This window comes from Dromaius novaehollandiae, chromosome 17 (genome assembly GCF_036370855.1).
Source record: "Dromaius novaehollandiae isolate bDroNov1 chromosome 17, bDroNov1.hap1, whole genome shotgun sequence".
In the NCBI taxonomy this organism is placed as follows: Eukaryota; Metazoa; Chordata; class Aves; order Casuariiformes; family Dromaiidae; genus Dromaius; species Dromaius novaehollandiae.
This window is the reverse complement of record NC_088114.1, coordinates 15974397-15988025: the sequence shown is the minus strand read 5'-3', so window position 1 is coordinate 15988025 and position 13629 is coordinate 15974397. Positions and strand designations below refer to the sequence as shown.

The following is a 13629-nucleotide window of genomic DNA, read 5'->3' as shown; positions in this document are numbered from 1 at the left end:
GGTTGTGCAGGTGGGACCCCGACTCTACAGGTGCCTGGGGCAGAGAACTCATCTCCGGTCTTTCCCATTTCCTCCTGGCACGGCCGCAAGGAAGGACTTTCCCAGAAGCGGCCCGAGGGCATCCGCGGGGCAACGCGATCCCTCGAGCCTGCCAAAAGCACCCAGGCAGGCAAGGAGGGACGGCAGCGGTGCTCAGCCCCGAGCCGGGCCAGCGAGCGGGGCCCCGGGGGGGATGGGGCCGGAGCGGTGCGCAGCTCCCGGCCTTATTGGGATAAAGAATGCAAAAGGCCGGAGTTTGGTGCATGCACAGATTCCCTTTCATGGCCCTGCGGCCGCCTGGCCGGGAGCTGGGGGACTCGTAAACAGCGCACCCAGCACCCCGCTGCGCCGGGACCGGGGGCCAGGGCGGGCACCGCCGCGGCCAGGGGACGGCCGGGCCGGTCGCTGCCCACGGAGGCCTCTGGCCCCAGCCGGTCCCGCCGCTGCGCTCCTCTCTGCAGCCCACGCACGCGGGTCACGTCCCCGGGGCTCGCGGCCTGCCCTCGCTGTTTACTCTGCCGGGGGAGCTCCTCGGAGCGGAGCGGGGCCGCGCGGGGCCTGCCCTGCCCTGCCCAGCGGGACGGCGCGCTCCTTCCAGCTGCCCGCTCCTCGGCAGCGCCCACGGTGCCGGGAAAAGGGAGGCCACGGCGCCGCGTGCTCTGCTCGCGTGGCCGCCGCAAGCCCAGAGCGGGGCCGGCCGAGGGTGCTGCTGCCCGACCCGCGCGAGGGTCTCCCCGCCAAGGGGGGTGCCGGGCTGCTCTCACCTGCGTGCTTCTCCACAGGAGGACTTCCCGCCTTCTCCAGCATCTGGCCCCGCACGCAGACGACAAACTGCGGGGAGGGAAGGGGACAGTGCGGTGAGCCGGGGGGAGCAGCCAGACCATGCTTTCCACCCGAGCAGGGTCAAAGCCCCTGGAGAGCGGCGAGCACCAGCCTCGCCAGGCGACCGAGCAGCCGTGGGGCTGCGATGAGCCGTGGAGCTACCTTCACTTGCGGCCACAGCTCCATGGGAGCTCCAGCCCCCCTGCTCGGAGGGTCTGGGGCACATGCTCTTGGTGGTCCCACCAAGTCCCAGCCTGGAGAAACGCAGGTGTCTCCGTACCTGGCTGCCCGGCCTAACGGCACAGGGCTGTCGCGGAAGAGCCTGCTCCACCCGGCAGCTCTCCCCCATGCTGTGGGGCGTCTCCAGCTGCTCCGCTCCAGGCTCTCGCGTGGCAGCGGGGTTGTCTGGGCTCTTTTCCTTCCAGGAGGCTTGATACTGCAACTCAGCCCGAGCGGCAAGCTCGGCGCACGGCCGGCCTTGCTCCAGCTCCTCGGTGTGCTCTTCGGGCTCCGGCCCGGGCACCGGACAGGACTCTGGGGCCTGGTGCAGATCCAGGAGCACAAGGGTCCCCGAGGCTGCATCTGCAGGAGAGAGATCGAGCTCCTTACGGGGGAAGCCTCAAGCATCTGCCATGCTCCAGCCCTGCCCGCAGCATCCTCCTGCGCTCCCAGGCTCTGCTCCATCCCCTGTGCGGGAACCCGGGCAGGGCTTTGCCCACGGACAGCAGGATTTGCATCCACTCACCCTGGGCACTGGGTTTTTCAGGCGCTCGCTGCTGCTCGCTGCGCAGCTCCTGGATCTCAGCGCGGATGTGCTCCTGCTCCACCACATTGCCTTGCTCAGGGGCCTGGGGAGAGCGGGGAGCGAGAGCTAGGCCGGCCCCTCTGGTGCCCCCTCCCCATCACAAGGGGTGGCCAAGCAACTCGGTACGCAAGGTACGTCAGAAACACCATCTCCACCAGCCCGGTCCCCGGGAGCTGCTGCAGGCTGTGGGGGCCTCTCCCCATGCCCCCCAGGTCTGGCCCAGGGCAGCAGGCAGGACACACTTGCACGTGCACCACAGTAAGCTGTGGGCTCCCTCACAACACGCAGCATCAGTCCCACACCGAGGGTCCAGCAGCAGCACTGGGGCCATCAGAGAAGTGCAGAAGGCTTGTGGGGGAGCAGGGACCCCTAAGCACTGCTGCCTTGCCCAGGCCGCGCTGCCCAGCGTTAGCAACCTGCTGCAGCGCTGAACCGTCTCAGATTGCACCAGGACAGCCCGGCAGTGCTGGCAAAGCACGGGACGGGGGGGCTGTATCTACTGAAGTGGGAAGACGAGACCCCCTGCCTGCCCTTTGCGTCCCTGGGGCTCCAGTCACCCCTCTGCGTAGGGCTGAGACAGGCAGGAGAGCACAGAGCCAGGAGCTCTGCTGCCTGCACACAGAGGCGGCCCGTTTCCCAGCCTTGTCCAGCACTGATGCCAGGAGCTGGGTGGAAAAGACAGTCCCTGCCCAGTGACTCCTGCTTCCCAAGCCCCAAATAGCCAGAAGCAGCTCCACGATGCAGGGGAGCATCTAGCTCCAACCCACTCCATGGCTTCACATCAGCCTGCCCTGCCTGTGTCACCCAGCGGCTCCGGTCAGATGGGAGCAGTGAAGGCACAAGGTTCCCCTGGGCTTCCTCTGCCGCCCTGCACTGCATCCCCATCACTCGGCCAACACGGAGATGCTCAGAGCCTGGGACTAAGCGCTGTCATCGGAGCCAGGTCTGGGAAAGCTCCTCTCAAACCAGAGGGGACATGCAGGTGACAGGCCCACACCACCCAGCGCCTGAGGAGAGCCAGAGGCATCCTGGGGACGTCTGTCTCATCAATCGGAGCAGGAGTCCTTGCTAAACTGGGCACAAATGGCACATGTGGGACAATGGGAGCATCCTGCGATGTGGGGGGGGGGGGGTAAACAAGCTGCAGCACGGGGGCTTGGAGCATCAGGGCAGAGCCAGGAAGGACTAGCAGATCCCAGCAGAGATGAAGCTGACCATGAACCCCGGGAGCAGCACGAGCTCCAGCTGCTGATGCGAATGACAAGGGTGGGGGTGGCGAGGGCACGGTACCCCGGGAAGCGTGCAGGGGAAAGCAGTACCCAAATCAGCAGCCCATTCCAGGAGCCCCGTTTTAGAGAAACAGCCCCAGGGTTTGGAGGAGCTGGCCAGATAAGCTGGGACGGCTCCACCGGCTGCTCAGGAAATACCCCTGCGTGGACAGGGCCTCGCGCAGGGTTGCGGCACCAGCAGACCCTGAGGGGGGAGGCAGAAGAGCGGTGAAGGGTGAAGTAGGGCCACCTTTCCCTCCACAAGCCGCCTGCCGTGGCCCTTGGAAAGGCAGAGGATGAATGAAAGTGGATGTGCTGTGGGGCCCTACTCCTTCCTACTTGGTTGCAGTGATAACCACTGCTTTCCAGCTGCCTCTCCCCTTCCCCATCCTCTCCCCCAAACGGAGACCCCATGCTGTGCCTCTGTGTGCAGGGACCTCCCACCATCATGAGAGCTATGCCCTACGGGCTCAGCACGGCAGGAAACCATAGGCAGGGAAAGGCATGACTGGGCTTTCACCCACTGCCGCCAACCCTAGGCCCAATCTTCAGCCTGCTCCACCAGCTCATCCTCCCCTAGCCGTGCCCACCTGGAGAGCCATCACCTGCAAGCACAGCCTATCTCCGGACCAAGCCCAGACCCCTTGAATGTGAGCAGTGACACCAAGCGTGGGGAGAAAGAAGCAGAGCTCAGGCTTCTGCCTGTGCAAGGTGACTGCTGGCAGCAGCCACAACTCCAGGACGAGCGGCAGTCAAAGCCTGGCACCGAGCAGCAGTCTCCCCCAAACACAGCCCCTCCAGATCCCAGCAGGGAGGGATGCCCTGCACTCCTCCACCCATCAACCACCCAGCAGATACTGCTGCCCTCTCTCCCAGCAAGCACGTCCTGGCCAAAGCGGGCATGGACCCAGGCCAGCACTGCCAAGAGCACTTGCGTGCAGGCTGCATCCCCAAAACAGCTTCAGTAGGGCCTGCAGGAGAGGCCAAGGTGAAGCCAGTCCCGAGGCCGCAGCCCAAATGGAGCAGTCTCCAGGTGGACACAGCCATGTTCTCCTGCTCCAGCCTTGGCTCATTGCTGACAGGGACACACTGGCCCAGCCCAGTGCAGGATCGCTGGCCAACCCCGCTGGCTCCAGTCCTGGCTCACCGCTGTCGGGGGCACACCGGCACAGCGCAAGGTGCCCAGCCGTGTCCCTGGCTCCAGCCCTCCCTCATCGATGCAGACCCTTACCATCCCCTTGTCCCAGCCCCAGCTGTACGGCCACGGGCACCTGCCCCAAGCCCCCGAGGCAGGGAAGTCCCACCCACACCGGGGGCAACCTGTCCAAGGAAGGCTGGGACAAGGAAACCGAGCAAAGGAGACGGAAAATCTGCAGCAACTCCCCCATCAGCAGAGCCCTCCGCACTCACCCCAGAGCGCTCAACTTCGGTCGGCTCAGGATCCTCAGCAGCCGGCGGTTCAGCATTGCCCCTGTGGCTACTCCCCATACTCCCGGCCAGGGCTGGTGGCTCATCATCATCCCTCCGGCTGCTCTCCACACTCCCAGCCGCAGGCAGTGGCTCAGTGTTGCCTCTCTGGCTGCTCTCCGTGTTCCTGCCCCGAGCTGGGGGCTCGGCATCATCCCTCTGGCTGCTCTCCCGGCTCCTAGCCAGGGCTGGTTGTACGCTGTCACCCCCGTGGCTGCTCTCCACACTCCCGGGCAGGGTTGGCGGCTCAGCGTCATCCCTCCGGCTGCTCTGCACATTCCCGGCCAGGGTTGCAGCTGGAGGGAAGCAAACAAAGGCGGTTAGCAAGGAGCTGGCCACGTCCCAGCATCGCCGGGGTAGCAGCGGCTCAGCCTGGCTGAGATACGGGGACGGTGCCTCACCTTCGATTTCCTCAGCCCGCAGCTTGCGGATGGCGGCGCGGATCAGCTTGCGCTCCTCGTACTCGCTGGCCGCCCGCAGCTACGGGGGGAGAGACCCAGCCGTGGCGCAAGGCGAGCACCCCCGGGGCAAGCAGCAGCCTCTCCAGCGCGCAGGAGCGGCACGGGGAGTCTCAATGGCACAAGACTCGTGTTGTCCCCGCCTGGCAGGAGCAGCCCACGAGCCAGCGGAGGTCACTTACCAGTTTTGTCAGCTCCTCCACATCCGTGATCGATTCGAGTTTCTGGGACAAGGAGGCCAGGGCCTTCTGCTGTTCCTCCTCTAGCTGCTGGGACCTGGGCAGGGCCAAGGGCGTGAGAGAGGCGAGCTGGGATCTGAGGGGGATGCTTGGGAGCAAAGTCCCCTCGTGGCTACAAATCCCCCGCTGGCAACCCGACAAGCTCAAGCCGTAGAGCTGCCGCGCACAGGAGCATCCTCGTGCCAGACTCTCCCCACCCTCGCGCCCATCGACGCCTGCCCAAGCCACAGCAGGGGACAGGCATCAAAGTGACAGGGTGGAGCGGAGCTCGGGGAGCCAAGGACGCTGTCCTCCCGGGCCGAGAGGCGACACGGGCGGCGTCCCGGGCCACACTCACCGCAGCCAGTTCTCCTTGTTGTCCTGCCTGTGGCTGCCCCGCTCCGAGCGGAAGCGCTTGGACGCCAGCGCCTCCTCGTCCCGCTCCAGCTCCTGCCGCTGCAGCTCCCTGATGGCCGAGCGAATGCGGCGCCGCTCGGCGAGGTCCGGCGTCGCCTCCAGCTGCGGTGCAAACAGAGCGGGGGCTCTGCGGCGGGCGGCCGCGCGCATCACCCGGAGCCAGCTGCTCCTGCCGGCTCGGCCCCCCGTGCCGCCCTCCGCCAGGCTCCCGGCCGGCTGCCCACGCGCGGCACAATGGGGCCGTCTGTGCCGCTCCGCCGCGGCGCCCGCCGCTCGCCCCCGCAGCGCCGGGCCCCCCCGGCCGGGCGCCGCCACCACCCACGACCCCCGGAGCGGGGCGAGAGCGGGGACGCGGCCCGGCATCCCGTGCGGCATGGGCAAGGAGCGCCCCGGCTCCCCTGAGAGCCGCCACCCAAGGCCACAGCACCCAGGCTGGGAGGGTGCCAGCGCCCCGCCGAGGAGGGCGCGAGCGCCACGCTGGCCTCCTCTTCCTCACCCGGGCAGCGCTAGCGGGGAAGGCAGATGGCTCTGGGAGCCAAAGCCGCAAGCAGCATCTGTCCGAAAGCAAAGTCCAACCCGCCGCGCGTGGGAAGCGCCCCACGGCGTGCCTCCAGCCCCATCGCGCGTCCCATCAGTGCCCCTCCGCCCGTCCCGGGCAGCGCGGCGCCGGCAGCCTCCTCGCAGGCACCCAAGGGTGCTTCACCCCTTGCAGACCAAGGCTCTGCGGTTGGCCGGAGCAGGCCTGGACCATGACGTGCCTCAAGGAGGGGCGGCGCGGAGCCCTCCCCACGGCAAAGAGGGGCACGTGGCAGCCCACTCTCCCTGGGGAGAGGCTCTCCGGGAGCGGGCACAGGCCCAGCTGGCTTCCCGCTCTCCTGCGCGGGACCTCAGGGCCGACAGGGCGCTGGGCTGGCTCCCGGCGAGGGAGCCCACGGGGCGATTTCTCATGGAGCTCGTTAAAAATAAACTCCGTGACCCAGAGCAGCTGCCGCGAGCGCCGAGCCCCGGCACGCTGGGAGCTGCAGCATCCGCACCGCAGGGCGAGGGCATCGGTCCCGCCGCGACAGCCCCGCGGGCCACCAAACCAGGCTCTTGCCTGCCCCAAGCGTGGGCACCAGGGCATTTGGGAGGGGGGCACTCTGCTCACCACGGTTCTCTGCAGCCCACGCCAGGCAAACAGCCCTGGAGATCCCCCATCCTTGCAGGCAGAGCCCCTCTGCGCCTGCGAACCAGCCTGGGAAGGCTCTGCTCTCCCAGCACAGTCCCTGGCCAGCTCCGAGGCGCGCCAGAGCGAGGAACCCTGATTTCAGCCCACGCCGGCCCCAGGCACGTTCAACCCAGGTTCACCAGCCGAGCTGCGACGGGAAGCACGGCGAGGCCAGGAGCAAGCCGGGGCAGGGCCCCAACCCCAGGAGCTAGGAGCACACGAGCTCTCCTAGCAAAGCCATCGCCCTCCGACGTCTCGTCCCTGTGCCGGGCTAGGAGGCATGGCCAGAGGCAGGGAATATCGTCACCCAGGCCAAAGCAGAGCCCGCAGAGCTCGAGGGCACAGCTGCCCCGCAGCACAGCCGCGGAAGCCAGAGACATGGTCCGTCAGCTGTCAGCTGACTTGACGCCCTGCTGAGAGCAAAATCCTGCCCCGATCGCGGGGAGACGGCAGCGGGGTGCAACGTGGCCAGGAGCGCTGCCCCACGGGCACCTCCCGCCGGCCGCTCGGCGCTGAAAGCGCCCCGAAACCGCTCTGAGCCCAGCGCCCTTGCAGAGCTCCCACGGGCAAGGGGCACCGCCTGCAAGGACAAAGCCGTTGGCACAGGAGCCTTCGCCTCTCCGGGTGGACGGGGAGGTCACTGCCGAGATGGGGAGGATGTGGCTGGAGCTCGTGCAAGCCACTTCTTGGAGCTTTGCTGCCGAGTTGATGCACAGGAGCGTCGCAGAGCCTTCCCCCTCTTCCCCTTCCCCTTCCCCCCGCGCACGTCCCCCAGCAGCAGCAGCTCTGCCCCGGCTCTGCAGAGGTGGCCGTGCCCTGCTGGTGCCACGCACAGGGGCCAGCTTGGCTCAGCTCAGCGCCACGCGGAGCTGCCACAGCATCAGGCCGGACAGCGGGGCCACAGCACCTCCAAACAGCCCCCGCGGCGAGGCAGCAGCGGGGGGGAAGGAGCTGGGCAGGGCCCCCTGGCCCCGGCGCCACGAGCCCTTGGCTTCTCGCCAAGGAGAGCTCCTTGCTCCACAGCGTCCCATGTGCGGCATCCCTGCGGGACGGAGACGGACAGGCTTCAAACTTCTGCCTTCGGGGAGCAAACGTGGTGGCCCCCAGTGTGGGGCAGGGCAGGTCCTCCCCGGACCCCCAAGGACAGGGGGACGGCGCTCAGCGCTGCAGGAAGGGCAGGCAGCACCCCACAAAACCAAGCCTGAACCGAAGCTCACCAAAACCCCCGGAGCATCAGCAGGACGCCCAAAATCACAGTCCGCTGCCCTCCCCCACGGTGCTGGGCTGGGAGAAGCCTCCTGTGGCAGCCGACGGGCCGGCCCAGCACCCACAGCAGGAGAGGCTCCGCGGCCGGCCCGTCCTGCCCCACCGCGCGGGGGGCCCTGCTCCAGCGCGCACAGGGTGGGAACGAGGGTCTTGGGGGAGCAACGGACCCTGGTGCAGATCCAGCCCAAGAGGAAGAGTTAGGAAGAGCTGCCAGCCGAAAACCAGACACTGACAGCCTCTCTCAAGGGCCTGTGTGCACCCAGTCCCCGGCAGATTGGGGACAGGGGGTTTGGAGGAGGAGGGAGAAGAACGACGGCAAGTCAGGCTCTCCTGCAGCTGTGCAAGAAGGGCCTCGTGGACAGACAGATGCTCTCCTGCCACACGCTGGGAGGCCGAGACCCTGGCCATTTGCTAAATAAGCTGCTGATTGCATGCTGTTCAGCCCTTTCATCCCCAGCACGGAGGTCTCTGCAGGCGATGGGCCGTGTATTTTATGGACGTGTGATGCAGAGGCAGCAGCGCAGCATGCAAGAGGAGCTGGGAGGGCTGAGGAGGTCTGGATGCCCATGATCCTGGAGCAGAAGACATCCTGATGACCCTCACGCGCTTGTGTGACACCTACTCTCCAGCTCTTTAGCCTCAGTTCTAGCTGTGGCCCAGTGTCACTCTTCTAGGAGCAGCCCTTGTTTCTCATGGGGACAAACCTCAGTTAGGTGCTGGTGAAAAGCACAAAAAAACCCAGGCAGAGATGTCCTGTCTCCAGCATCCCAGCTGCTGCTCAGAAGTATGAAGCCAGAAGTGAATTCACTGCTAGACAGGAGGGAGAGAAGGAAAAGAGCCAGGCAGTCTGCCCTGCTTGGGGGGCTCTAGGTAGGAGCCAGTCTGCATGTGGGTCACGGGGTGCTTAGCAAGCCTTTCCTCTGCAGGAGGAACCGTGGCAGAGCAGGAGAAAGAGCCTCATCCCAAGCCCACGTCAGCACGGAGCCAGGACAAGGAAAACAAACGGCTTTGAAGGCTCTGTGGCCAGCAGCAAAGGGGAAACGTGCCGGAAACCACAGCTGGAGCTGGGAGGTGGAAAGGGGCCGAAGGGCCCAGCCCAGCCTACAGCAGCGCGCCAGGAGCTCCGGACACGCCAGGGCCCCACGGGCCCTGCCCAGGCAGCAGCAAATTAATGGTTACGAGCAAACGCCCGCCGAGTCACACACACAAAGTGGCTTTGTGAAGAGGGTGCTGGCAAGCCACCCGTGGGCTGCTTTCCCAGCCGTGCCCGAGCCCAGCAGCTTTCGGAGCCTTGCCTCAGCCCCGGCCCGGCCAGGGCACGTCCGTCCGGCCCCTGGCAGCTCCTCCCGGAGGGCTGTAATTAGCCCTGTACCCAGCCGGCTCCCGGCAGAGGCAGAGCACCGGCAGGGCTACTGGAAAGGCTGGAGCCCGGCCACAGGGAAGCTCTGCTCTGCGGACAGGAGCCAGATGCACTCCCAAAAGCAGCCTTCGGTCCTCACAGGAGCTGCCGGCCTGCAAAGCGTCACCCACAGCCCAGCGCTTTGCTCTTGCCTTCGGAAGGAGCTACGGAGAACGTGGCCTCCAGGGAACGGGTGAACAGAAGGGACAGCTGGGGGACAGGGGACACGACGGGGATGCGACAGCTCTTTGGGGCTGCTGAAAGGCTGGACAGGAGGAGTCTTCCCCAAAGAGCGCTGGGGCATGAGAAGGGACCTCAGGCCTGTGACTTCCCTAGCTCATGGTCTGCCCTAGACCTGTCTCTGCTTGCCAGGGGATGTGTGTCCTGCCTCTCAAACCAGCTGGCCCAAAATCCTGAGAGGGGGGAGCACGCCCCGGTCCAGGGCCAACAGACCACAGCCCAGAGCTCACTACAGCTCCACGCGCTCACGTATCTCCACTGCTTCCAGACACGCAGCCAGAACCAGCCCCTGCAACCTGTCCCGGCTGGGAAGCAGACGGCCGGCCACCCCCGTCCATGGCGAGATGCATCACATCCATGTCAGTGAGCCGCCCGGGCGCCAGGGCCCCCCGCCTCCGTTCGGGAGGGGAACGCGGGACAGGTCACAGGAGGCGGGCGCGTGGCCGAGGCACGTGGCCCTGCTCACCTGGGCGGCCCAAGGGCTGCTCCCAGCTCAGCCTGCTCGGCCCCCAGCCCTCCCGGCAAGCACACAGGGCAGTCGGGGGGCTGCAGGGACCTCCTTATGCCCCCAGACCCTCCTTCTCGCAGAAGCCCCCCGGGACACCATACATTGCTGCCGAGATCCCACTTGCTAGGAGGGAGAACAGGACGGGACAGGAGCCGAGGGCTGGGGAGAGCAGGGAGCGGGGAGGAAGTGGTGGGAGAGGCAGGCAGTTTTCCCTTATATGGGCTAATCCTCTTCCAGCTGAGCGGAGCCAAAAGCCAGCACCAAAGAAAAAAAATAAATAAATCCCTCCCCCGCCTCACGTCATTTCGGAGCAGGCTTTCCCCAGCCAGCTCCGCCTGGGTGTGGAGAGATCCCAGCCACGAGCAGCCCCTCCGGAGCTGGGTGGAGGCAGGGCAGGAGGAAGACCAGCGGCAGAGGGGTCCATGCCAACCTCCACAGTCCCCCACAGCCAGGGGGTGGAAGAGACAGGTCACAGCACCGGCAGCCAGGGAGGGAGGGATGGAGAACCACCCTCCTTGGACCCTCCAGCTGCTTTCCTCTCCAGCAGCACAGCTTGCAGCTCCAGGAGCCCATGGCTCTGCCTCTGCAGCAGGGGAATTGCAGGGTACCTGGGGCGACGTCTATCTCGAACGCCTGCGTGGCCAGGGAGCAGCAAGCACACACGCCAAGCCTGCTACTGAGCGAAGACACCGTCCCCAAGCAAGGCACTCACAGGGATGCAAAGCCACAGCGGGCTGAAAGAAGAAAGCTTCAGGGAAAAGCATTGCTTGCTGCTGGGGTAAGACCCACCTCACTGGGCAAGCCAGAGACCTGACTGCCCACTCCACCACCCCAGCCTGGAGCTCCAAGCCAGCCCAGAGACCTCTGCCAAAGTCAGGTAGGAAGCAGCAGAGCCAGGGCACAGCCAGGATGGAGAAAAAGTCTCCAAACACACCTTGCTGGCTGAGGCAGAGCCCTGCCTACCCTGCAGCAGTGACCCTTCCCCAGGTCTGAGCTGTTGCACCCACCAGGGAGGCCTCCTCTGCTCCCCGCACTGTTGCCCTACCTGACCATGAGGAAGGGACTCTGCCCTGGTGGCACAGGAAGGGTTCCTGTCCCCGCAGCAAGAGCCAGGTGCTCGACTGCTCACTCCCCTTATCCTCCCAGTCCTCCCAGGTGCTGCCACCTCCCTTCCTGCACAGCCCATGCCACCACCAAGCTCCACCTTTGCTTCTCGCAGCACTGCGGTGCTCATCCTTGGCCCTTCCCTGGTCCTCCCCGCTCTGGGTCCCCAGGCACACTCAGAACAGGGTCCCCTGCTCAGACTTGGCTTTGCCCAGTCACAGGACTTGTTATGGGCAAGCTGGACAAATGCTCGTTGCCTGAAGCCATATTGCACACCCAGAGCACCCATTCTCACAACTCCGTGGTCCCTGCTTCACCCCAAGGAGACTGGTGGGCTCCTCAGTCCAAGCACAACTCTCTCAACACATGAGCAACATGCAGGCAGGCGTGAGCTCAGCGCAGGGCAAGGCTCGGGGACCACCACGGGCTCCGCGTTGCCTGCTATCCGTCACCCTGGGATGGTAGTATCGCCCGCTCCAAACCCCCTATGCTCCCCTTTTCCTCTCCTGCGCTCCCCCGGAGGGGAGTACGGGCCTGCAAGTTGTCATCACCCGGAGCAGGATGAGGATCGGCGCGTCAGGAGGCTCCGGCAGGAAGGCGGCACAGCCCACGGGCCGGCCCCCCCGCGCACCACGACGCACGGCTCCCCGTTCCCACCAGGGTCAAGGCACCCCGACTCTTTCCTGTTCCTCGCAGACGTTCTTTCCAAGCTGACTCAGCTTCCTGCCGTTAACCATTCCCCAGCGTCATTCCAGCGCCTGCTGCTGTTTACAACCAGCTCGGCCTCCGGGGCACCCAAGCAAAACCTCCGACCAGGCACCCCCGCGACCCAGGGGCCGGAGGGAGGGCTAGCTTTCGGGGAAGGCTCCGCCGGGGCGCTCAGCTCGGGCTCCGGAGAGGATGTGCCCATCCCGCAGGGCCAGGGCTCTGCTTCCAGGAGCTCACAGCTCCCCGGCGCTCAGCCCTGGCTCAGCGGGTCAGAGCCCAGCAGCCAGGCTCCTGCTCAGGCCACGCGAGTGCCCGGTCCCCACGAGCCCGTCCAGCCCAGGTAGTTATGGGGCTGGGATGAAGCTCCAGCCGCTTCTTCAGGGGAGCTCCCAACAAGCGGGTAGGCAATTCTGCTGGATCCACCGGACACGCTGTGGAAAGTTCTTCCAGCAGCACCTAGGAGGCCCCGGGACCCAACGCCCGGCAGCGCGGGGCGCAGCAGGGAGCAGGCGGTGGAGACCAGGGAGGGTTCAGCTCCTGAAGCTAAGCCAACCCTGGGCAAAGGGGAAGCAGAGCCCTGAGCCGGACGAACAGGAGGCAGATGGGAAGCAGCGACACCCCACCCGGCAACGGGAGAGGGTTGCGCAGGTAGCAGAGCGGGCGCCAGCCGACACGACACGTACAGCCCGAGCGCGGGGCCAACAAGTCCGCCGGGGCAACGGGGGGGACCGGAGACCCCACCGGGCGGTGATGAGCGAGGAGATGGCTTGTGCCAGCGTGCCCGGACAACCCAGCCGAGGGATGCCAGCAGCGGGACGGGTCCGGCCCCTCCAGATCTCGCGTCCAGGACCAAAGACCCCCCCGTGGGGGGCACTGCAGCAGCAGAGCTCCCCCGCAGCGGCGCTAAGCACCCAGGTCCCCCGGCGGCGGCACCGAGCCCCGGCGGCGGCACCGAGCCGCAGGGACTCACCAGCTTCCTCAGCGCTGCCTCGTCCATGCCGAGCAGGTTTTCCTGCGACATCCCGGGCGCCGGGAGCGGCCCCGCGGCTGCGGCCCCGCGAGGTGCCGGCCGCCCCGCCGCCGCGCAAGGAGCGGCCCGCCGAGCCCGCCGCCGCGGGAGGCTCAGCAGCGGCGGCGGCGAGACAACAAAGGGCGCCCGGGATCCGGGACCCGGGACCCGGGACCCGGGACCCGCGCTCCGCTCCGCTCCGCTCCGCTCCGCCCCGCCCCGCCCCGCCCCGCTCCGCCGGCCCGGCCGGGCTCCGCCGCGCTTCCGACGCTGCTGCCGCCGCCGCCGCCGCGCGGGCCGCAGACTCCGTCCCGCTCGCGGCCCCGCGCCGCCCTGCCCGCCCCCCCGCCCGCCGCAGCCATTGGCTCGCCGCGCCGCCGGCCCCGCCCCGCCGCCCCGCCCGGCCCCGGCCCCGCCCCCGCCCCCGCTGGCGGCCCGGGGCGGGGGCCGCGGTGCTGCCGGGCTCCTGGGCGCCCCGCGCTGCGCCGCGCCGCGCCGCGCCGCTCCGCTCCGCAGCGCCGGCCCCGCTCCACGGGCCGCTCCCGGCTGCCAGCGCCGCGGGGCAGCGCTCGTTTGTTGGAAAGGGAACTGCTTCGTCGGGAGCCGGGAGCGAGCGGGGCATCGCGGGGGTATTTCTGTCCCGCGCTGCCTTTCGCGACAGCTTTTTGCCAGACCCCAGTTTGGGTGCAGGTCT

General features: G+C 67.3%; 1 protein-coding gene across 4 annotated transcripts in view; it reads right to left on the bottom strand.

Annotated features, from left to right (window-relative positions):
* Positions 1-13069, bottom strand: part of SMTN (smoothelin) — a 29370-nt gene extending 16301 nt beyond the window's left edge. For 2 of the 4 annotated variants that reach the window (XM_064522353.1, XM_064522355.1), the window contains exons 1-8: positions 12897-13069; positions 5436-5596; positions 5042-5135; positions 4803-4881; positions 4345-4697; positions 1607-1709; positions 1142-1443; positions 804-870 (exon numbers count right to left, since the gene is read on the bottom strand). In XM_064522353.1, the coding sequence (XP_064378423.1) occupies positions 804-870; positions 1142-1443; positions 1607-1709; positions 4345-4697; positions 4803-4881; positions 5042-5135; positions 5436-5596; positions 12897-12947 (1210 nt within the window). In that variant the 5' untranslated portion in view covers positions 12948-13069. The remainder of the gene's footprint in view (positions 1-803; positions 871-1141; positions 1444-1606; positions 1710-4344; positions 4698-4802; positions 4882-5041; positions 5136-5435; positions 5597-12896) is intronic. The other 2 variants (XM_064522351.1, XM_064522352.1) reach the window with 2 other exon arrangements.
* Between the last annotated feature and the right edge of the window lie 560 nt (positions 13070-13629).